This window comes from Ptychodera flava, chromosome 16 (assembly GCF_041260155.1).
Source record: "Ptychodera flava strain L36383 chromosome 16, AS_Pfla_20210202, whole genome shotgun sequence".
Lineage (NCBI taxonomy): Eukaryota > Metazoa > Hemichordata > Enteropneusta > Ptychoderidae > Ptychodera > Ptychodera flava.
In genome coordinates, this window is record NC_091943.1 from 36,082,378 (window position 1) to 36,107,763 (window position 25,386).

The 25,386-nt window shown below is 36.1% G+C and overlaps 1 protein-coding gene across 1 annotated transcript in view; it reads right to left on the minus strand.

Moving 5' to 3' along the window:
- LOC139114711 (juvenile hormone acid O-methyltransferase-like) overlaps positions 1 to 25,386 on the minus strand; it is an 88,729-nt gene that overhangs the window by 1,143 nt on the left and 62,200 nt on the right. Inside the window, exons 3-4 of the mRNA XM_070676584.1 lie at positions 3,486 to 3,799; positions 848 to 992 (exon numbers count right to left, since the gene is read on the minus strand). Coding sequence (XP_070532685.1) covers positions 848 to 992; positions 3,486 to 3,799 — 459 coding nt within the window. The remainder of the gene's footprint in view (positions 1 to 847; positions 993 to 3,485; positions 3,800 to 25,386) is intronic.

Genomic DNA, 25,386 nt, shown 5'->3' on the forward strand with positions numbered 1-25,386 from the left:
ATATTAATAACGTCTAGGCCGCCTGTGAACATAGTAAACAAATTACAACAATCGCTTTGTGAGCCGGATTTAGCACCATTTGTATGATTGGCGCTTTAAATCTTTTATATACAAGTACATTTTTTATTAAGTAAAGTGTTGTCTGACACGGTATAATTGTCAGCAAATGCTTCATGCTCAAACTCAATGGTAACTTTAAAGCACCTGTAGCTGTATCTCTTGAAATTTGTCGACCTGAAAAAGGCTTTCTATTTTCTCTTTTTTTTTTCTAAATTCTACAGATTTAAAGGATATAGTCTTTTACCGCTGAAAAATTGGACAAGTAAATTTAAATTTTAATCGTTATTTTGATTTCCCACCATTTTTAAAAATCGGTAATATTACAAAGAAAACATAGCATATGGTGTCCAAGTGGAAAACATTCAGCAAAATGCATTATATTTGACTACTCTATTGTTAATCTGTGAAGATTCCGATGCATATATGCACGGCGTACTGGTTTTGTTTTGTTTTTGCTTTATGTGCATGAGGGCGCCATTTTATGTTTGGGCAAACATTTATTTATCTTGCTCAAAATTGCACATGTAGTCCCAGTGGGCAGTTTATTCTACCTGTATAAACATCCCTCAATGAGTACATTCCCATGAACTTGTTTTAGTTTGGAAGTAAAATCAAGAAAATAATGCTAAAAGATACAGCTATCGGGCCTTTAAATTCTGACTGTCATCCGCGGACAGCAGTGGCTCAACAGAGTTGATTCGAAGTGACAACCTTGCCACTTTTTCTCACGTCTTTTCAAAAGTTCAATAACAAAACAAATAATTATCGAAACATTACGATGTGTCACCTTTGTGCTCTTCCTTTGTGCTTAGTGAGAGTATGTTGGTGTACTCATCAATAGTACGTGGATACTTCTTGAAACCACATGGTGAAAGCAGATCATCAAAATCTTCCAAACTACCAAAGAACGGACAGTACTTCGGTTCAAAGTCCTATGTAATAAAAAGGAAGATATCAACGGATGATAAGACTTGAAGCATAGAAATTAAATGTGTTTTCTGTTCAGTGAAGAATTGCTTTCAAAGGCCCGCTTCCTCCCCTTAAAGTCTTCCAAACTTCCAAAGAACGGACCGTACTTAGGTAGAAAGTCCTTATAGTTTTACAGCTGATAAACAGAGGAATATATCAACAAATGCTAAGACATGAGGCATAGAAATTAAGAATGTTCCCTGTTCATTGCAAGAATTAAGGCCTATACTTGGATGACTTCCTGTCCTTACCTTTTTGGCTTCAACTGAACAAGAACTCACTGTAACGGATTGTTTTAATTACCTTGCTAGTTGTCGACGATCTGTCTACTTTTTAATTGAGTATTTCCGATGACCAAAATTTGTGTTTGGCTAAATATCAGTCAACCTGTCGACAGTGTTATGTACATATTGTTGTATTGGGATAAAAGGTAATTGGAAACGGGAAATAGCACATAACTAAAAAGGACGGGATGTGTCGTCTGCAGATACCCTTATCGGGTTCATACAAGGACTTTGTTGCTATGCACAACATATCTAAACTTTTCCTAAGGATAACCAAAGTTTAAAATTGCGACTGACCTGAAACTGGTGACCGTGACTGAAGTAGTTGTATGTGTAAACGAGGGCACGCAACTATTGTTTATTTAGCAAAGTTTCCAAGCGATTGGAAACCTAAAAACCGGTAAACTATGAACATGCGTCAACTGCTAAATTTGCTTTACATTTGCTCGACATTCATGGCAATTAGTAAGGCTGTGTGGTAAATTATTTTAATCGAAATGATACATGTCGAAACCGGTTTGAAATCTCTGTAATTTTTATATGTGAAGAATATATAATAGGTTAAACAAATGAGCTGCATGTGATATAAAAAAAACTGAAAAGCACATCTCTGTAACTGCATTTTTGTGATAAAAATGTGCTTTGGACGAGAAATATTTCAGGACCACATGTTAGGTATAAATGCGCCTCGGGGACAGATTGTCGAACTCTCAAATCTTTTCTGATCTACCACTTGTGGGTACTCAGTTTGAAGCCCTTGGAAAAAGAGTAATTTTTATCGTCTTAGTTTTTAGAAAATCGAACATTTAATATTTCTCATAGAGTTAACACAGGGATGGCGGCCATTTTGAATTTCAAATGTCGGTAAATCTTGGACAATTTGTTTCCCTAGTACTAAATTTGGACAATGACCCATGAATTTTATCCCTGATTTTGCAAGAGAATGTTTGAAAGATTCCTTGATGAAAGTTTGAGCAAAAGTTTAAGTCTTTCACGTTCGAGGTGCATACTACGTTAAATGACGTTGCATGAATAATGTGCTGTCAGTTTCATTGTCGCATTAGTTAAATTAGTTGCAAGATTAAATTAGCACGTTGGCGTCAAAGATTGCAATCAACAAAAGATATAATGATAAAGATAAAAAGATAAACAGCAGAGAAATTCAAAAGAAGAGGTATTTATCATGTTATGGCTCATGTTATGGGTAGCAGGGCAAATTGGACAGCCAAAAGTTAGTAAAATAATGGCCGACCAGCGGGATAGACAATACTTGTTAAAAGGCAGAGGATAAAAACTGCAATAGTTAAAACATATACTGTAACACTGACCGACCAGCGGGAAATAAAGCACTTGCAAATCGCAAAGATTAAAAACACACTGACGTTTTATTTCCCGCTGGTAGGTCAGTATTTTACTGTATTTGTTTTAACTATTGCAGTTTTTATCCTCTGCCTTTTAACAAGTATTGTATCTACCGCGGGTCGACCAATATTTTACTGTTTTTACTTTCACTTGCTGCAGTTTTATCCCTCTTTTGAGGTCGTTTGTAATTTTTATCATCCAAAGGTTACATTGTCCGCTCTTGACTGAGTACCGTGATATTAGTATTAAAACATTACAAAATATATCTACGTACGTTTACGAACATAGAGTATGAGTCTTGTAGGCGACCAAATTGAATGGTCTAATGAACCGGACTGATGATCATGTAAATATCTTGGTGTCAGGCTGTGTAAAACCATTGCGATTATAATCATGTATCGCGCAAAGAAATGCAAAGTAGAGTGCATGAAGTCATGCACTGTGCTAATAAATCAAAGATTGAACGAAATTCTTTCAGGCATGTTTGAGTTGTGGCACTTGTGTTAGCCTCCGGTCGTTTCATAGATCTGCACCATGAAAGAAATCGACTTACGGTTGCAGTGTACGTCTGCTGGTACAATAGCATAACTATTCAAGTACAAACTCTGTTTCTTGTGTGATATCAATCATAATATATGAGGACAGCGGACCCTGTCTACCGAATCAACAGCATTTGCTGAAATTGACAAATGGTGAAACGTTTTACTCGCACTGATTTTTAAAGAATGAGCAAATTCAAAATAAATTTATTGTATAATTTGGGGCAATTTTAACTAATTGAATTCATCAAAGCAAATAAACGTTATCTACCTCAAGGTATTTCATCCATTTTGGTAATGTTGTACTCCTATGATATACATTATTGAAGGTCATGCTTTCACCTCGGAGGACATTAATTACACAGGAGCCGCCATCTTTGAGACACCAACAAATATTTCGAAACACCTTTTCTTTGTTTTCCATCCATTGCAGTGCCGTGTTACTGAAGACCTTGGTGAAAGATTTTTCAAAGTGGCAGAAGGTGTCCTGAAGAAGCATAGCGTCACCTACAAGGTACTTGATCTTTCCATCTACAGAATTGTGCTGCCGTGCAAAGTCGATAGCCTTAGCAGAGATGTCGAGTCCTGAAAATGAAAAACACCTCTGTTCAATTGTCAACTCTTTTCAGTGTATAGTCGTTGCTATGCATGCCCCCTACTAATGCAGGTATTATGAATACATTTGCCAGTTCTACTGCATCTTGTCTCGCTTCAAAGATCGAATCTAAGTTAATAGGTATATGTGTATACTTAAAGGGGACCTATATCAAATTCAGTGAGGTCGAATGAGAAAATGCTGCAATGTTGCACCATTTAGTGACAAATACTCAATGCACTTGAGCCACAAAAAGTATCTATTTAATTGTGATTATCTGAATTACATGATATTGAACCTGATCGAAATAATTAAGAGATCTACGTCGTAAGTCGTCTAACAAAATTACACAAAACTTGCATTCAGAGCATCTTCGATGACAATGCTGTCGAACAAAGCCGACGGCGAGAGCAGAGTTTGACAGCATTTCTAGTTAGTGAACTACAAAAGATTGGTAGCTTTGATATTGTGTGTTCTAACAAAAAGGGAATAAGTTGTTTTCTGAGTTGAAATGGAAAAAAGCAACCCCTTGAGTAAAGAAGCAGCGACCACGTCACATGTACCCTTTTACGAATTTCGAGTTGAAGTCATCACATATTCTGTGTCACAATATTAATTCTTACTCCAAACAATTTGACAAAATGATCTTTTTTTTTTCTAAACGATACGTTATTGTCGAGCAGTTATATTTGGCATTGTTAAAAGAAAAAACAATAACATTAAGAGACCAAAGGTCAAAGGCGCTAGGGGTTAATATAGGCAATGTTTATTTCGGGCAAGAATGTTGGTTGTCTCACGTTTCACTTGCTAGTTTCTGCCGAAACAAAGGGCTACTCTGATACGTAATATAATATAGGGATCAGCTTAAGGTGTCGCCTGATAGGTTTATGGTCTTAAATTTTATTTCCCTCTGAACATGCACAGCCGACGCTCACACGGACAATGATTAGTGTTCATGATTAGTAAGCTTTATGAGGAATAAAGCAGAATTAATTGTCATTTGATATGTACATTATTAGGACCATTATGCAATGCTTAAACAATAAATTCAAATACCCAGTTTACCCTTTGATGAAAACAATTCACACACACGCTTTGTCATATATACCTTGGCAGGTATAGATATTGTTTAGTTTGTCATTATGACAACCCATTGTGTTCAATAAGGGACGTATTGTGCCACCATTGTTGTTGCAATAACAACTACACTGCCCAACTTCAATCGCCAGCTGAAAACTAGCGTTCAGTCTAAAAACTGGCATTTTTTTGCATCCTGTTATTGACAGAGATAATACTTTGCATGTTTCCCAGCATGATTTACGTTTGTCCTCGTTCATATGCAGGACAGATTTCTTTCTTTTTCTAATTTGAAGGCGTGATGGTGACGAGATATTGTATCAATGATCAGGTGAAATATAATATTTACTAGCTAATGGCATCAATATATTTTATTAATGGTGTGTGACAAATAATATTTTGCATGTTTCGTATTTCTTTCCTTGCACACACTCAAAGAAACATGGCGGCGTACATGAATTTAGGATTTGGGTAGTAAATTCCACAAGTTTGGTTCAGAAGAAGCAGGTGAGGTTTCAGGAAAAGTGACCGACATGGCATGGACCACCTCACCAAACAATAGTGTTGAAGACCTCTCACAATGTTGTCAATATCAAGAAAGATAACGTTAATGTTGCAGAAAAGTACAACAGGAACTCTGGATGCCACCAAAAAGAAATGTTTAGCAACTTTCTATTTTACGCCCACGCTATGACGTCACACGGAGCGGCGCCGCGTGTGTCAAAATAAGACTTACAAATGTTGACTGAGGGGGCAGTATGGAACGCCGTCGCTGCCTTCAGAGGTTTATTTGCTGTATTTGAAGAGATGACATCAATATATGATTTAGTAATGCCTTTATATGATAAGGTCGTGTCAATATATGATTAGGTGACGCCTTTATATTATAAGGTGGTATCAATATATCATAAGGTGCTGTTATTATATAATTAGGTGACATCAATATATGATTTAGTAATGCCTTTATATGATAAGTCGTGTCAATATATGATTAGGTCGTATATTATGTGGTATTGTCAATATATAATAAGGTACCGTTAATATTTAAGCAATAAAGCACTCCCAGCGATGGTATACCACGAGATTTTGACCAGTTCACGACATATATGCACTCGCTATCGCTCGTGCATATGTGAAGTCAACTGGTCAAAATCTCGTGGTATACCATCGCTGGGTGTGCTTTATTGCTATTATATCATAAAAGTATATTGAAATTCTGGCATGGAATGTCAAAAAAAAAAATTTTGCTCTTGCCGAGAGCTCGCGTGTGTGCCAGCCGTGGTGTATCGCGAATATACCACGGTTCTTTTCGCGTCTCGACCAATCAGATCGCTGCATTTGCGCCGTCAATATACTGGTATGATATATTATATATTATATCATACCAGTATATTGATGGTTCAAATACAGCGATCTGATTTGTCGAGACGCGAAAAGAACCGTGGTATATTAGCGATATACCACGGCTGGCATACGCACTAGCTCTCAGCTTGAGGAAAAGTCCTTTTATGACGTTCTATATACTGTTATGATATAATAGCAATAAGTCACACCCAGCGACGGTATATCACGAGATTTTGACCATTTCACTTCATATATGCACTCGCTATCGCTCGTGCATATATGTCGTGACTTAGTCAAAATCTCGTGGTATACTTTGGCAGTGCTTTATTGCTTAATTATACCACTTTACTTTATATTTACTTCCTTGTTTACTTAGCTGTAAAAGGTTTAGGGTCGGCAAGTAAAAAATGGGGTAGGTTGGGTTATCGGAACAGTACATTTGTTTTCGGCCCATTTAATGGAGATTTTTTACCCGCGTTCAGGGGGGCTAGAACATTTGATTGAAAACAACGAAAAGACAACAACATCCTAACATCAAGCTACTTTTTCTTCCTTTTAATTCTTTCAAAGGAAAGCAAATGAAGATGACTATCAAAACCCAGTTTGAGAAACTGATCTCAGTACCAAAAACCATATGAAATCAGTGAAAGTTTAAGCACAAACACATAAAACTTTCTATTTCTTAAAACAGCCTTTCACAACAAACATTTCTAAAATTGAGAAAACGAACATAAGCATGGGCTCGTAGTTGAAATATGTCCCAACACGAAAAAGCTAAGCGTCCAGGACTCCGATAAGGATGGATAAGTTTTGGCACCACAAATACACACGCAAATGGAGTCAATACAAAGTTGACTCTTTCAAAAACGATTCTGACTTCTCCTCTTTTTAGGGAAGAAGACTATGATTAAATCCAACGATGTAATCTTTACAGGTGACCAAGGCAAATGGCCATCAAGGTCAAATCACAATGAAGATGCGATTCTTCACAATGTTTAAATATCGGACATTTACTTTCTAGTATCGAAGTTTGACGTCCACAATATTTCTGTCATACATGACAATTTATATATAGGGTCTAATATCAGTACTAGACGACGCAAGAATGACTTTCCTTGTTTCGCGACAAGCAAGGTTGGCAAAATTGCTGATATTTTACCTCAGACTGATACATATCGGCGATTTTTGGGACTCTAGACGATACTAGAATGACTTTGCCTTACGTCTCGACACGCCGGATCTGTGAAATCACAGACATGTACTTTATATTTATCGGCAACTGGGACTCTAATATCGATACTAGAATGACTTGCCTTGTGTATAGGGGACATCTGGTCTATGTAAAATCGCCGTCGCCGATGTTTATCGGCGATTTTGGAGCTCTAATACCGATAGGCTTACTAGTTGATTCTAGACTTTCAAATCGAGGGTAAATTTCCAATATTATATCGGAGATTTTCACCTAACGGATCTTGACAAGCCCGACTTCCTCAATCCGACTCTAACTTTGATACTAGACGATACGATACTTGTCAAATCACGGGTAAATGTTCGATGTATATCGAGGATTTCACTTCCTTACAGATCTGGCCCCGCGGTCTGGCCAAGCCCGACTTCCGTAGTCCGACTCTATACGATACTAGACTTGTCTAAAACTGAGGATAAATATTCTACATAGGAAATTTTACCAACTCGCATATCTGACCTAACAATTCTAATTTCGATACTGTGCTGTCGAACAGAACACATATTAAACAAATATCGAATAGTGTCACTACGCAAGAAAAACTGAGGTAGGCATAAGATCTTTCGCCTACATGCAGTACCGATCAGTCTGTTCAGTTTTCATTTGCGAATTTAATGTTTTGCAAATCTCTTGAAAGAATAAATTTAATATCTGCTAATAATTTTGTCAGGTATTTAGCTTAGCAAAACGTTTGGTTATATTTCATTCTAAATAATGAAAGTTAACTGGCCTGCGTCTTTTGGAACAGCAGGACACCTTTCAGGAGTTACTGTTCCCGGCATGAAAATAGCTGGTCTCGGGCCATCGGGTTAGCGTGAATTTTGCACGCTGCGTATGACGCCGGCAACACACAGCCCTTCAACACAGAGCAAGATCTACACGTGCCTTATGGATCACTGAAAGGGATTCTCAAGTCCTAACTTTCGGAAAATCAGCTCTCTCCTATTAAATTGTTTGTAGCTCGCAAGAACGCTGGAGTCGAGCAAAATGCAAGTGGCTTACCGCATGAATGACATTGCCACAATGCAGGCGCCAACCCTTATTAACTATGCATACTAGTATAACGATGTTTGACATAATAAAGACGTAACACATCCGGATAATGGCGCTCGCACATAATATAATGACACTGCCTAATCATATATTGACATTACCTTATAATATAAAGAATTATACATCCTAAAAATGGCGTGTGCACATAATATAATGACACAGTGACTACCTGATCATCTATTGACATTACCTTATAATATAAAGACGTTATCATCCTAATAATGGCGTGCGCACATAATATATAGACACTACCTAATCATATATTGACATTATCTTATAATATAAAGACGTTACACATCCTAATAATGGCTTGCACACATTACGGCTCTGATGTAAATCACAATCAGCTTGTAAATCAAACCATCCTCCTTAAATAAAGTGTAAATAAATAAATAAATGAATAATAAGTAAATAATAAATAAATAAATAAATAAATAATATATAGACACTACCTAATCATATATTGACATTAACTTATGATATAGAGACGTTACACATCCTAATAATTGCGTGCGCACATAATCTAAGGACACTACCTAATCATTTATTGACATTACCTTATAATAGAAAGGCATTTTCTATTTATATATTGCTGGTATCTAACCATATATTAGCATTACTTAATCATATATTGTTATTAACTTGTTATATAAAGGCGTTGTCTATTCATATATCATTGATGTCACCTAACCATATATTAACATTACCTAATCATATAATGACACAACCTAAGAATATAAACGCGTTTCCTAATCATACGTTGACAATATCAAATCATACATATACATAACCTTACAATATAACTACATTACCTTATTACATACATACCTTACCCTATCATATAATGACATTCCCTGATCATATATCAACATCACTTAACCGCATATTGACATTACCGTATGATATAACGAAATCATTTAATCATATATTGATGTAACGTAAGAATATATTGGCATAACCTTATAATATAATGAAGTCATCTCATCACATACAGCAAATAAACCTCAGAAAGCAGCAACATCGTTCTATAGGGCAGGTTGTCCAAAGTTTGTTTCAGGTCAACTAGAATCGGTTCGGATTTTCAGGTGGTAAGACTTTCAGTAAGTGCACCACAATCAACAAGTCATCGACGATTCAATTCTAGATACATAAACATAAAAGTATGTTAATGTTTTGTCGCTCCTACACTTTACTGACCCTCGCCATTCCTTACCTATAACTTGCTTGACATCATCATTTTCTGCTATCATCTTGGTCAACTCTCCCGTTCCACAACCGATGTCCAACACAACGTCACCCTTTTTCCATTCATTTTTCCACAGAGATAACAACCGTAGACCAACATCGTGTTGCCCTTTTCGTTGCCTTGAGTAACATGCCCAATTGTCCTCATTCATATCTGAAGAGAGCCTGAACGGACTACCCAAAGTTGCATAATTTATAGTTGAAGGAGCCTCCTTCTGGATGTAGACAAGCAGTATGGCTGGATATATGTCGCTCCGTTCGAGCAAACTCATGAAAATAAGCTCGAACAGTCACATGTGTGATTATTTCATGAAAATTTGAACAGGCTACCAGGTAATGTGCACTTTTTAGAGTAATTTTGTTGTATCTAGCATTTAAAAAAAATACTTATGTGGCAACTGAATTCGTAAGTCCCGTGACTTTTGTTACGACTTTGCTGTGTGCTATTCATGTAGATTGAATGATCAACTACTTTGACTCTCCGAACTCTCTGCTCACAACTACTGGTAGTGTACTTAAAATAGAATAGCTATACACCGTAAATGAAAGGGTAGACTTGGTTCAAGTCTGTGATTTATTTATTAATGTTTGAGTGGAGTGAACGCAATGATATGTATTTTGCTTTCAGTGAAACGCGCGCGTGAGTGGAGTGGACGCGATGAGTCGGTGAACGCTGTATAGGGGAGTTTCACCCAGAATCACAGCAACTAACCCACTATACTGCGCAGACTCAAAGGTAACGCATTCAATCGGTGGGAAAACATGCCCTGGGCTACCAAATTCCGAATAGGTTTCTACGAAATAAGAGAGACACGTGAGAAACTATTATGAATGATTTTATTTTTAAAAATTCACCGACTTGAACCAAGTCTAATGAAAGGGTGGCGTACTCAAAGAGGTCTGTCACGGGGCCTTTCTGTCATGGCCCTAGGTTATGAGAAAACAACAATTCGGCTTCAGTTCGTTCAATTTTTGACAAAACAACAATCTATAATCTTCCACCATTTTGAGTCATTCAGTTGAGGGTGAAACAACATAGATGCCTTTTATCACTCATTACGTTAGCGTAAATTCGTACGTTAGGTCACAATCAGATCATATGACATTATTACATATGTTCTGCCTTTTATTTGCATCATTCAGCGAGAGAATCGACGATTAGTCGAGCGTATACTTGTCTGTCAAATTCTAAACGCGACTTCATAAGCTTAAGCTCGACCCTGCGGAGTTATATAATATTGGCATCACTGTAATGAGGTATCGAATCAGCTTTCACTTTCCATTGGTCAACGCCGCCACGCCCTCTATTTTGATTGCCTAAATCATTGTTAATTACTTGTTTATAAAGGATGAACGTCGGAGTGGTCGAATTCTGCATCACGCATACGATGCAACTTACACAAGCCATAGGTAGCCAAACGAAAACAACTTTTAAAATGGAATTCTTTCAATTTTTTTCATATTTTCAGCTTAAGATTCTTCTAAATGATCAATATAAATAACACTTTAACATTTTTCACAGGAATTCAAGAGTAAGATACGGCAAACGCCTGGGGCAAACTTTTTTATTTTATTATATTTTTTATTTTATTATTTTATTAATTCGAACCAACAGGTTGCCCAAATAACAGGTTCGTTTGAAAATAAAAATATAATACAAAAACGAAAAAAATATAACAGTTACAACCTAAACAAACAGACAGGAGAATTCACATAAGAAATAACCAAAAAACAGCAACACAGCGAAAGACACACAGAAAAACATCCAGATAAAAGTAATCATTCAGAAAAAAGGATCTTACATAATCCATGACGAAAATTACTGAAGTTATTAAAAATATCTAAATTTTGCTTGTTACAGATAGAATTTAAATATGTCTGAGATCGTGATAAAAATGAGTGTTTCAAGATATTCGTACTTGCTGACACTGGTCTAAAAAGAACAGCACGACGCAATGTAAAAGCAGGAACGTTAAAATGAATCTGTGCAAGAACATCTGGTACACTATAAACTGAGTGAAGCATTTTATAAAGAAAAGAGTGTCTAAAAATTTTCGCCTGTTCTCCAATGTGGGAAGGCGAAATTCATAACATAGGTTACTATACAGAGCCCTTGAGTAAGCCATCGATGAACGGAACAAAGATACTTGATAAATTTTATTTGGACTCTTTCTAATTTCCTTAATAAATATAATTGATGAGGGGACCAGATGGGTGAGCAGTATTCAACGTGGCTTCTGACGTAGGAGACATACAATGTTTTTAAAACTTTGATGCTATTAAAATATTTACAAGAACGCTTGATAAATCCAAGCATTTTAAAAGCCTTTGAAACAACATGGTTAATGTGCATACTCCAGTTAAGTTTACTTGTTAAAAATACACCAAGGTCTTTTACAAAGTTGGTGCGAGTCAAGATAGTTTGCTTAGCACATCTGTAAGGAAATATTTTGACGTTTTTTTTCAAAGTGAATGAAATACATGAACATTTTTTAACATTTCATGACAATTTCCATTTGCTCGTCCACTTCACAACCTGGTTGATATCTTGTTGTAGTTTGATGCAATCGGACATATCAGTAATGGCCATAAATAACTTGGAATCGTCAGCATACAAAGATAAATTTGCATGGTTCATGCATTCAGACATGTCATTGATATAAAGTACAAAGAGGAGCGGACCCAAAATAGACCCTTGGGGTACACCTGATGTGACATGTCCCCATGATGACAGTTCCCCGTCAAAAGCTACCCTTTGTAAACGACATTGAAGATATGTGGAAAGCCAGGTTAACAGATTACCACCTATACCATATGACTGAAGTTTATGAATTAATAAAGTGTGGTCGACCGAGTCAAAAGCTTTTGAAAAATCCAAGTAAATAGAGTCAACCTGCCCTCCTTTGAAACTTGTCGAAAACGATCATATTTCAGTCTTCACCATGGCACACGAGCGCACACTGCTGTACCGCGTAGGACACTCAAACATAGACGTTCTCACTAAATATTCTTAAAGACTGAAAACAGGGAATGTCCGTGAGAAACGTTCTGGCTATAGACACAATGATCGTGTCATAAGTGCGAAAAAGCACCTTATAGACACGATCATGATAACTTGCGATTAAATGCAAATTTTACACTTATGTCACCATTTTGCTTTATCAAATGGTCTTAATGTATGGCTTTCGTGTTGAAATAAAGTTTCTTCGTGTCACAAAAAGTGTATTCTACATATTTACGTGTGTTCAATTGCTGATATCGCTTGCTAAAATCCAATCGCCATTTCATAATAAACAACCAATGAAATTGTGTTCGCGATCTCAATATTTCACGTTTTCGAGACTCAAATTGCCAAAAATAGTAAATTAGAGAGCATAACAAACAAAATCGCAGCTTCAAACATACAATAACACTTTTTTAATTTATAGCACTTATTGTCTGCAAAGATTGTAGTGACTGTCAGATGGCATATGCAGTTAGGGTGGTGCGGTGTGCGGGGGGACGCATCCATTCCCATCGGGTTTGTTCGAATTTACCGCTTAGCCGGGACATTTTTTCCTTGTTTTCTTTTTCATTCTGTCTGTTATTTTGTAATTTTTCTCTTCTCTCCACTCTTCTTTCCCATTTTTCTCTTTTAAAACATTTTTTGTCTATTGACACGATGATCGTGTCGGTAGGTGCTACCCTCTGAAAATGCAAACTGTTTATTCGTCGTCCGAGTCGTACATAACCATGGGGCGACGTCTTTTGGTGGTAGGCATCCCTGTGACGTGTACGTCACTGACACTTGCTTTGTGCGGTTGCCTTCAACGATGAAGATGAAATTAAATGTCTCTTGTTGTCTCTGCAAACAATCCCGTGACAGCATTTGGCAGTGAAGTTATGGCAGGATTAGTGTTAAGAACTTCGGCAGGAAGAGAGGTGTTACCAGTCGATAATCGGGCTCATGTTTGGATAGACCGCCGATGAGAGTATCGCTCATTTGTTTTGGTTGGTCGCTCGGGCTACCGCGTATCTGTTACGCTGCTGATGTTTTATTGGCCGCTGAGTTGAGCCACGGCGTTCGATGGTACATATTGGTTAACTTCAGCTTCCGTTAAAAAACCGGTGAATCTTGGCTTTACACTTACAGCTTCATCTAACTTGAAGTAAGTTGTACCTGGGCCCGGAAGTAGTGGCTACGCCGCGCCGACAACACCTGTTTTCAATGTTTTTGCTTCGCTGACGACAAACAGCTCTTCTGGATGACAAAAATCATCCTCACCTTGCGATAAGTACACATGCAAATTTCTTTGTCGTATGTTTTTATTGGAAATAAATAACCAGCACCGAACCAAGGTGAAATGAAATCTTGCAAAACGACAATTTTTGTGTTTACAAACAAAATAGTTCCGGATCAAAATAGATAAATACTTAGTTAACATAAAGAAATGGCATAATATTATTGGTAATGCACTTCATTGTCCGAGTACATCATGCAGCGGAGGTATTGTCCGAGACGCGTAGTGAGATGGCACAACATCGTACCAGCGCTACAACATCCTCAGCTTTTAGACTGCCACAACAACGATAATTATATCATACCAGTATATTGGTGATGCACATACGGCGATCTGATTGGTCGAGACGTGAAAAGAAACGTGGTATATTCGTGATATACATGATATGGCTGTCACACGCGCGAGCTCTCAGCTTGAGCAAAAATTTTTACCTCCATACCTGAATTTCAATCGATTTTGACCAGTTCACTTTATATATGCACTCGCTATCGCTCGTGCATATATGTCGTGAACTTGTAAAATCTGGGTGTGCTTTATTGCTTAAGGTTCCAAGACAAGAAATTGACCTTTTTAAGCCAACAATTTTCTAGTGGTTAATAAGCTCAGAACCCCCGTAAATTATATATTTTCGGAAAGCCTAGATATAGGGAAACATTTTGGTTACCATAGTGTGACCATTGTTTACATAACTATCACGTGACAGGTAATTTGCATAACCTTTCAAAAATCGGTTTTCCCTATGTTTTGTTCCAATGCTATGAGATATTTGGCTGAAATTTGTGTGAGTGCAAGCTGTTCTAAAGATCTTCCAAAAAGTGTCTCAGAATTTTTTTAAACCTTCTTAAACAATTTTCATGCCAGAAAAACTTCCAGAGCGGTTAATTTAACTCTAGTTGATTTCTTTAAAATTGTGATCAAATAAAAACTAAGCAAGATATGAAAATCTTAGACACATTTTTGAAGAGCATTGTGACAGCTTGCATTGCAGCAAGTTTGAGTCAGATATTTTGAAGTATTTCCTGCTCTGCAATTACTCTTGTAATAGTTATTTTAAATTCCGGTACGGTGTTTCCATAAAAGGTGTTTTAACAGGTGTCTCCTTCACGGCATGGGCAAAGCGTAGCAGACAAGTCTCTGAGAAGCAAGAGAGGTATTAAAACCTCACAAAATTGACTTTATTTTTTGTTCGGTTTATAGTAAACGCACTTTAGCTGCATGGCAGTGATGGTTCATGTAGGAGAGCAGATCACTTGATCGTTCGAATATCGCATATTCGGCAAACTGATAAAAATCCGTGACAAATTGCGTCGACCCCTTCTGATGACGTGATTCTTGATATATCATATTCTAAAACACTGTTTTGATTTTTTCGATTTGAAATTTCGATGATCTAAGTCGTGACAATGCCCCAGTCCTCAAACGTTCACAGTGAATAAAACAGAAGGCAGATGCAAGACATCCAACGGCACCAGACTTTAAATCAAATAAGTCAAAACATCATTTTAGCGTTACCAATCACATCCAGGTGAGGTGTCATCTTTCAGCTGTTCTGGGCTATCATCGGGGTAGCTATATACTGGCACATTGCGTTTATTCCTTCTGGCCAATACAAATTTAACATTCAATAAGGTCAACTCTTAATCGGTTCTTGCATGTGAGTTTGACCCAAAGCGCCCTCTATCGTTAGTTTGATGGAAAGGCGGCAGAATACCTCTATCCCGCAGAAATGCGTCAACACTGAGGGCAGCCATGTCAACTGAAATCATGATCGTGACAGCCAGTTTGTTTGATTGATTGATTGATTGATTGTTTACAACCTCGATTTCGAAAATGATGTCACATATAATAATCATGATAGTGCAAATTGAACGCGCCACATGATTATGATATATATGACATCATTTTCGAAATCGAGGTTGCAAACAAAACTGGCTATCACGATCATGTTTTCAGTTGACATGGCTGCCCTCAGTATTGACACATTTCTGCAGAGCTGCAGCATACGTAGTGACGCCTACAAGCAAAGGATCCCCAGTCTCCGATGATATTGATGATGATGATGATGATTAAATATTTAAAAATGCAGAAAAATAGAAATATATTTGGACTCAGTAATTTTGTTGTTGTTGTTGTTGTTGTTATTATTATTATGTTGTTGTTGATAGTATTTGCAGGAAAGAACAAAGTATGCGCTAGGTTTTGCCCTTGCGCAAAACTGCTTTTCTCATTGTTAGAAAGGGAGTATCAGCTTCAAGTTTTCAGTATGGGAGCCAGTAAAGAACCTAACTCCAACAGTGGCAAGCTTCAACACAGGACTCAAATTTTTGTGTTCACATAGGTTGACTCATTAACCTTAGAAGAACTTTGCTTTCCAACTCTTTTACAAGGCCACGCAACTGTATACTGTTATAAAGCTTGGTAATAACACCTTATGTCGTTGTTAAACTAAGGTTGAACAAAATTTTCGACGGTACCCTTTCCCACAGGCAATTTCGAACAATGAAAGGGGGATATGACACGGTTTTGCCTCCACAGACCAAAACCATTGGTTGTTCATCAGTGTAGCAACGATGATCACCATCGCTCGATAGATAAATATACATTTTCCATTTAATGTCCAAGTCTGACACATGCTAATTCTAATTAGTTTAATTTCCGGTCAAAAACCTCCTGGTCACCCCTAAATATTAATTGTCTTGCGTAGATATAGATACGTATGCAACAGCTGCGGAAAGTTATATTCTGAAATGTTTACACTGAAATCGTGACTCAATTCTGTTTCACACGTTTCAAACTTTGTAAATACAACACAAGAGGTATTCAGGTACATTCTTATCCAACTGTAAACATCATACTGCGTAGAGTTTGTGATCCAGAGGGCAAAGCTTCCATTTTTCTGTGTATGCCACATTGGAAACTCAAAGTGCCTGTTCCCTGTTCAATGGATAGCACATGCATGGAAAACGCCAAAAAGAGTCGCATGCTGAACAAACAAACAGAAACCATGCTTTCTCTCTCTACAGAGTGTCTTACGTGTAATATCTTCTTGAGATCGAGTATTTTTTTAAAGAATGGACTCTACTTTCAAAGATAACCCATGACGTAAACGTTTGGCTTTTTTGGTTTGTTTTGTTTTGTTTTGTTTTTCCGCTGATACATAGAGCGATAGGTAGAGTGCCAGGCTTTACTTGTGGACTATAACAAAGTCGGTAAATTGTGGTCAAATACTGGTGCTAATGAATGAACAATGTTACAACTTTAAAAGTAAGTTGTCAGATATTTTTCTCTTTCAAGTTCAAGTCTCCATTGGCTCAAGGCATAGTATACCGTAATTTTTGCTGATGTGCAACGGCTCGGAAGATTGTCTGATTGATCTGTTTACTGCAAAATATCTGACTCAAACTTGCTTGAATGCAAGCTGTGACAACGCTCTTCAAAAGTGTGTCTAAGATTTTTTATCTCTTGCTTAGTTTTTTATTAAGCACAATTTTAAAGAAATCAACTAGGGTTAAATTCACCGCTCTGGACGTTTTTCTTGCATTGTTTAAGAAGGTTTAAAAAAATTCTGAGACACACTTTGGAAGATCTTTAGTACAGCTTGCACTCACACAAATTTCATCCAAATATCTCATAGCATTGGAACAAAACATAGGGAAAACGATTTTTGAAAGGTTATGCAAATTACCTGTCACGTGATAGTTATGTAAACAATGGTCACACTATGGTAACAAAATGTTTCCCTATATCTAGGCTTTCCGGAAAGATATAATTTACGGGGGGTTCTGAGCTTATTAACCACTAGAAAATTGTTGGCTTAAAAAGGTCAATATCTTGTCTTGGAACCTTAACACATGGATGAAGCTTCATCAATGTGTTAATCAATACACTTGGAGACGGAGGAATCCTGTTACACCGAGCCATATAATATTTTCTTGTGTCAAATGAGATAACAAAAATACTACAACATGTGAAATAATGCCAGCAAGTTATGGTGACCATATCGTTGTAGTTTCTTTACACATGCATAAAAAAACACTATAAGATTACTGTATTAGCATGGATTATTGCCTGTATTTTAGCTGAAGATGCATATACAGATTAATACAGTCAATAATCCTTTCTTGTATTCAGCAAGTCTATATTCATGTGGATTCATGTGTATTCACATGTATTTTTCTATAATACAGGCAACTCATTAATGTGAATTTATCTGTATTATTGCGTTTTCATGCAGTGTTATTTTGTGTATAGCAAGCATGAGGAGGGGCCAGGTTACTGGAAATTTAACAAACAACCTGTTAGAAGATAAAATTTATTTAAATAAACGTCGTATTTTTATTTAGAAATGTGCAGAAAAATATCAGTATTTGACTTGTAAACAAACGAAGTGGTTTTTATACAGAAAAGAGTTAAAGTAGTGTACAGTAAATGTACAGTATTCATAACAGCCGACGCCAACGGAGTAGAAAACAGAATCTTGAGGAACTGTTAAACGGGAAGAAAATTTACTGTGTGATCATCAATCTGAGGAAAATTCTCAGCGTTTCAGAAAACTTCCGACCTCAATAGTATCCTACGTAAAGAGGCAGAAGGCAGCCAAATAAGAGCAAGGGTTTGGAAAAAGGTGAAAAAACACAACATTTTTCTTTGGCCTAGAAAAAAGAAATAACGCATTATAAAATATTGTGAAACTCAAAACAGAGGAAGGGAACGTGGTAAGTGACCTTGATGGTATTTTGAAGGAAGAAATCAGTTTCTATATGAATTTGTATGGCAAAAAACAGCAGTCGTTCAGCTTTGACGACTTTGCAAGTGATGTTGAATTACCCATGTTGAGTCAGGCACACAAAAATAGTTGTGAAGGGTTGATTTCTGAAGAAGAATGTTGCCGGGTATTACGTAAAATGAAGAAGGCCAAATCTCCCGGTATGATGGTTTTACCATCGAATTGTATTGTGTTTGCTTGCCATTACTAGGGGCTTTGATTATTGATCCGTTCAACAATGCCTTTAAGAACGGCAGTTTGTCAATTTCACGACAGAAAGGCGTTATTACATTGCTGCATAAGAAAAATGAGCCCGAGCTTTTGAATAACTGGAGACCAGTGTCATTATTATGTACTGATCACAAATATTGACCCAGGTTCTATCTGACGGAATTTCAAAGGTTATCTCAAATATTGTAAATACTGATTAAGTAGCTTACATAAAAGGTAGATTTGTTTGTGAAATTGTAAGATTAATTGATATGTATTATTATACTTCTATTCACAATATTCCTGGTGCAGTTCTTTATGTAGACTTATACAAAGCGTTTGATTGTATTAATTAGGATTTCATGCATCAGTCATTGGGCCTCAGCCAAGAGTTTAGAAGATGAATGAAAGTAATTATTAATTCTGACGTATAAATTTGTATAAACAATACTTGCTGGATGTCGAATATTTATTATTGACTAGAGCGATACATCAAAGATGCCACTCTATAATAATCGCAATCATACCGATCCATAATCCAATAACACGAGGCACAAAACAGCACAGAACAGACAGTAAATAGACCGTACACGAACAAAGTAAAATTCATGAAAGAAAGATATATGGACCTCTGGCCAAAAGACCAAGAAGTGATGTCAAGTGTTTCTAAGTGCGTTCCTTTTTGCAATGTGTGTCGTCAATGTGCTGACATAGAAGGTATACAACTGACATGTGAAAATTTAAGCTTACATAGAAATGTTGTGAAAATGACGACACCACTCTATTTCTCAAAGATGAAAATTCAATTATAAAAGCCCTTGAATTTTTAGAGGATTTCGAAAAGACGTCTGGTTGGAAAATGAACAAAGACAAAACTGAGGGTGTCTGGCTTGGCAGAAAGAGGTCATGTAGAAAACAGATTCAAGGTCTCAAATGGACCGATCAACCGGCTAAAGCACTCGGTGATTGGTTTGGTTATGATCGTTTAGAGTGCCAGCATTTTAATTGGGAACCAAAAGTGGCAAAATTTGAGAATGTCTTGAAATCATGGCGTAAGAGAACTCTAACGCTTTATGGCAAAGTTTTGATCGTGAATGTGCTTGCCTTATCCCAGATTTCATATCTAGCATCGATGATTGTGGTACCAGAACATGTCATTTCAAAAGATAGACTGGTTAATTTACAATTTTATTACAAAGGGTATTGACAAAATGGCAAAAATGAGTTAGCTCAACCATTATACGAAGGAGGCTGTAATATGCCATTCTTTAAATTGAAGGTGATTGCACTTAAGATCATATGTGGATTGTAAGCTTGACAGATGGTCGCAATGCATGTAGGAAGAATTACCCATTTTACTTATTTGATCCCTGTTTGGATTCTTTTTAGGGATTTGTTCTCAAATACTAGAATTTCAACTGAGCCAACATATTTGAAAGCATGGAATTTCATCCCACCCCTGAAGGATGTAAGCAATACTGTTAGTACCACTTTGTGGAACTGTAAATATAATGTCTCTGTTAATTTTAAACGTAGTATACAGTACATTAAAATTCAGAATAAATAAGTGCATTTGATGAAATTGAAGACAAGAGATAGTCGTAGTGTTACACAACCTGCCAGTTCTTTGAGCTGGAAATATGAGTCTCGAAAATCATCGCTTGGAAGGACGTTTGGACTTTAGCATATATAGTTTAAAAATTAGAACAAATAAGACCACTTCAATAGAAATTCTTGCATAAGAAATGTATAAATAATGTAAAACTGTATCTCTGGAAATTGAGAGATAATGCGTTTTGCAGGTTTTGTAATGTAAATGACACAACTCGTCATCGCAATTTTTACTGTATCATCGCAAAATAAGTATGGAGAATTGTAGAAAACAAAGGCAAAGGTTGTTTGACGTACATCAAGCTCTAAGTTGGCAGAATATTGTATTTGGGATTGAAGTGAATCGTAAATTGGAAAAGATGAGTTTTGTTATTTTGATTGCAAAATGGTCTATGCACAAGTTTCAATGTATGGAATTACGGGAATCTCAATTGCAAAACTTGGAACTTCATGAGGTAGAACTGTGGACTGTTATTTAATTTAGCTGTAAAATGTTTGGGGGTTTTTTCGATATTGTGACAAAGTGTATGAAACAAGTGGGTTGAATGTTGATACTGAAAAATTCAAAGGAATTTTTGCTTGATTTAAAAGTCAAGAAAAACAAGTTCAGCATTCGAACATTTGACTTTTCAAAAATGATCACCACAATTCCCCACGATAAACTTCAAACAAGGCTGTCATCTCTTGTTAAACAAGCTTTCCTGCATAAAAATGGCAGTAGAAGGTACCAATACATTATCATCAAACGTAGGTCAGGTTATTTCAGTAACAACATGGACGCCCAGCTTAAATACACAGATGAAGAAATTATTAACATGCTTCATTTCTTAATCGACAACATATTTGTTAAGTTTGGCAGTATGACATTACAACAATCTATCGGCATACCAATGGGTACAAATTGTGCACCCCTCCTTATTTCTCTATTCATATGAAGCAGATTTCCTACAATCTCTCTTCAATTTGCGTAATTACGTGATTTTGAAAATTAGTTGTTTCTAGAGAGACTTTGCCAAATTTGATGAAACTTTATAAGGATGTTCGTCACACAGAACTGTATCTGTAAGCATGTCAGTTTTGTGTCAATAATTGCAAATTTGCATATTCACTTACTTTTCATAATTCAGGTGATATTCAAGAAATATTGGCTCAATTCGATGAAACGTAGTACAGATGTTGATATACCAGGGCTGTAATAGTGTGCAAAGACATTGAGCGGTATTGCTTTCTCACTACTGTAGTACTTTGTGAAGATATTGTGCACTATCACGTCAATTAATTGCTATTTGCATATTTGATGAACATCCTAATCAGTGTGCTATGTCAAAAAATGCTGCATCAAATTTAATGAAACCTGGTACAGATGTTGAACTCTACTGTAATAATGTGCAAAGTCATGTAGCAGTATCATGACTGCTATCATGACTGCTAATTTGCATAGTTGATGAACTTTCATTATTAATGTGATATGTCCGGAAATACTGCATCCAATTTGATGAAATATGACACACATATGATTTAACAGAGTTACAGTACTGCAAAGAAATATAGCAGTATCGAGCCAATTAAAGGTTGGTTTGCATATTTAATGAATTTTATAGTTAGGTTGGTATGTCCAGCAATAGTGCAATAAATTTGACGAAATGGGGTAAAGATGTTGATCTAGTGTTTTGGTAGCAAGCAAAAACATTAAGAACCATAATGTCACTTCATTGCTAATTTGCATAATCAATGAATTTCCTAAGTAGTGTGAATTGTCTATAGGTATGGCATCAAATTTGATTAAACGTGGTACAGTTGTTGATCTTTCTGGTGCTGTTATAGCGTTTAAAGACATGTAGCATGATGTCAGTTAATTGCTAATTTGAATATTTAGTAAACTTTCGTTATTAAGTGATATGACCAAAAAATACTGCAGCAAATTTGATGAAACTTAGTACAGACGTTGATCTCTCAGTGTTGTAATAGAATAAAATAACATTTAGCAATGTACTACAGCATTACTCAAAATTATGGACTTAAATCTCAATTTCATGCTTTAGAAAAGACTAGGACTAGCTCGACAAGCCCAGGGCGGGTTTTTTCCAAAATGTACAGCTAGTTCTTTATGAGTATCGTAATCCCTTTTTAATTTGAAATAAATACGCCGTTTTGGCTTTTGCAACTTATTTTTTTCTTCTCTGTTCTCCCAAGCAGTCTTGGCGTCCTCTAGCTCTCCATACCACGGTAAAATCGCAACACATGTGTAAATATCGTGTTTGACTATTTATTCCCCATGTCAATATCACATATTACATGTGTAAATGGTGTGTTTGATAAAACAAACAAACAAGCAACCGATGAGAAATAGGGCAAAATTCATTGAGAGTTGGTGTTTAATTTTATTTAGAGCCCTTTACTATGTCAAGTAGGGCAGTATTAAACATTAAATTATATTTCCCCTTGTCTTGCCTGCTGGGTTTAAAAAAATGTTTAAAGGTATACAGGCACCATGTTCAAATTTAGCCGTTGCTACCATGGAAAGGGGAGATCTAGCTAATCATAGAGTTTATGGGGTCATGCCAGGTCACAAAAAAAATAATGCACCACTACATGGTCATAATTTTACTTTAGTTAAACAATCAGAAATAATTTGTCTTCATTATTCTTCCTTGAATGAGGCAAAGAAATCAAAATAAATTATTATAAAATGAATATTAATACGTCGTTAATTATAAATCCATAAAATAAATAAGTACTAGTGAATCATGTTTTAAATAAAAAAAACTGTGCGCTACTGTTACTGCTTGTGACAAATAATGGTACATTGGGTGCTAAGGGGAATTGGGTTCATAAAATTAATTTGAGATACCAGTAGAATTAATTTTAGCACATAAAATTAATTTGAAGGCATAATGATGAATGCATAATAAGTTAGTACTATACTATATAACACTTATTTGGGATGACTGCATGAAACAAAATTAAAAATGCTTGAAAAATTATTTCTGGTCTATATAAAATTAATTTTAACACACTAAAATTAACGGAAAACATAATTTTGACCAGAATGGCCCCAATATACATTATCTTTGTTATTCTTCGTAGAATGGAGGCAAAGAAATTAACATTGTTATTTTCATTATTACAGAACAAATGTTAAAAGTTGTTACTTAGAAATCCATAAAATAAATAAAAATCAGTGAATTATGTTTTAAATAAAAAAACTGTGGTTAACAAAATGGTTACTGTGCAACATAAAACAAAATGAAACATGGAGTTCATGCTGTGATAAATACACTTAGGAGAGTATTTGCATAGTAACTGGGATTACTTTTAATGGAATTTGGAAAAAAATTGAGGCAGATTTTATCCAGAACCTAATCAAACAGAAAGAGGTATCTGTAGCTAGAACTTTCAATCAACATATAGATGCATAGACGATGTTTTTCAATGAATAACTCTGAATTCAGTAAATATCTCGCTATGATATATCCTCCACTATTGGAGATTAAAGAAACTACATGAACGACCTCTTCTACTTCATATCTGGACATTTAACTTGAATTTGACTCTAATGGTCACCTTTCTACTAGGCTATATGACAAGAGAGATGATTTCAACTTTAGTATAATCAATTTTCCACACGTCATAAGTAATATTCCACTCTCACCAGCTTATGGAGATATACATTTCCCAGCTTATTCGATTTGCTAGAGCAGCAGTTCATATGGTGATTTTTTAGAGAGACATGGCCATCTCTCTTACAAACTGTTAAATCAAGGTTACACCAGAGCAAGACTTGTCTCTACATTCAAACGCTTTTTGGCAGGTAATTACCGGCTGTTTAAGCCAGTAAGGAGAGAATCTTGAACAGTGACAAGCGTTTATTTTTTCATGTACACTTTGCAAACAAAGGGATTGACCAAATAAACATCAGCAATATATTGCATGATAAGAAAGTTGTGGAAAAAATACCTCCATATTTTAAATTTCAAGAACCACCTATAGTTTCCTACTCATACACAAAAACCATTGGTAGGAAACTTTTTAACTATAACAATGTCTTGAAAAATTTCAACTTTCCTCCAAACAACAGCAGAACTTGCAATTGCTTGTCATCCCCCTTTTGCTATAAACCACTTGGTCACATAATAACTGGTGACCTGTCCATCATTACCAACAGCAAACTCCGGCAACTCTTTCAATATGGCCCAAAATATCGGGAGCCACAAAATATTAATTGGAAATTTAATTTCAAAATTATCATGGATGCCGCCGAAAAATATGCAAGACAGTGGGCTGCAGTTGAGGAAGTTGATGTGGAATGCCTCTCTGACTGGCTGAGCAAAGTCAGAGATAAATTAAAATCACGTATTTCACATCTCCGTTCTCACACTAAATGAGTAAATTCTTCCTCAGTATTAGATGACCCGTCTGTCAAAGCATGCCTTGATGCTTTACACAAGAATATGTTGTAGTTCCTGCAGACAAAGCTTCAAACAACATTATCTTTGTCTGTAGGAATTATTATATCCAGTGTATAATGGATGAATTAAATCTTCATTCAGATAAGAGTAATACAACCTATACTCTTTCCTCCCTTTCTGATGAAGATATTTTTTCAAACCATTCATCTATGCTCAGTGAATTTGGCATTCCTTTGAAAGAGAAGGACAAAACACTGCCTATGTTGTATTGGATACCTAAACTGCACAAGTACCCTTACAAACATCGGTTTATTGTAGGATCAAGCAAATGCACTAC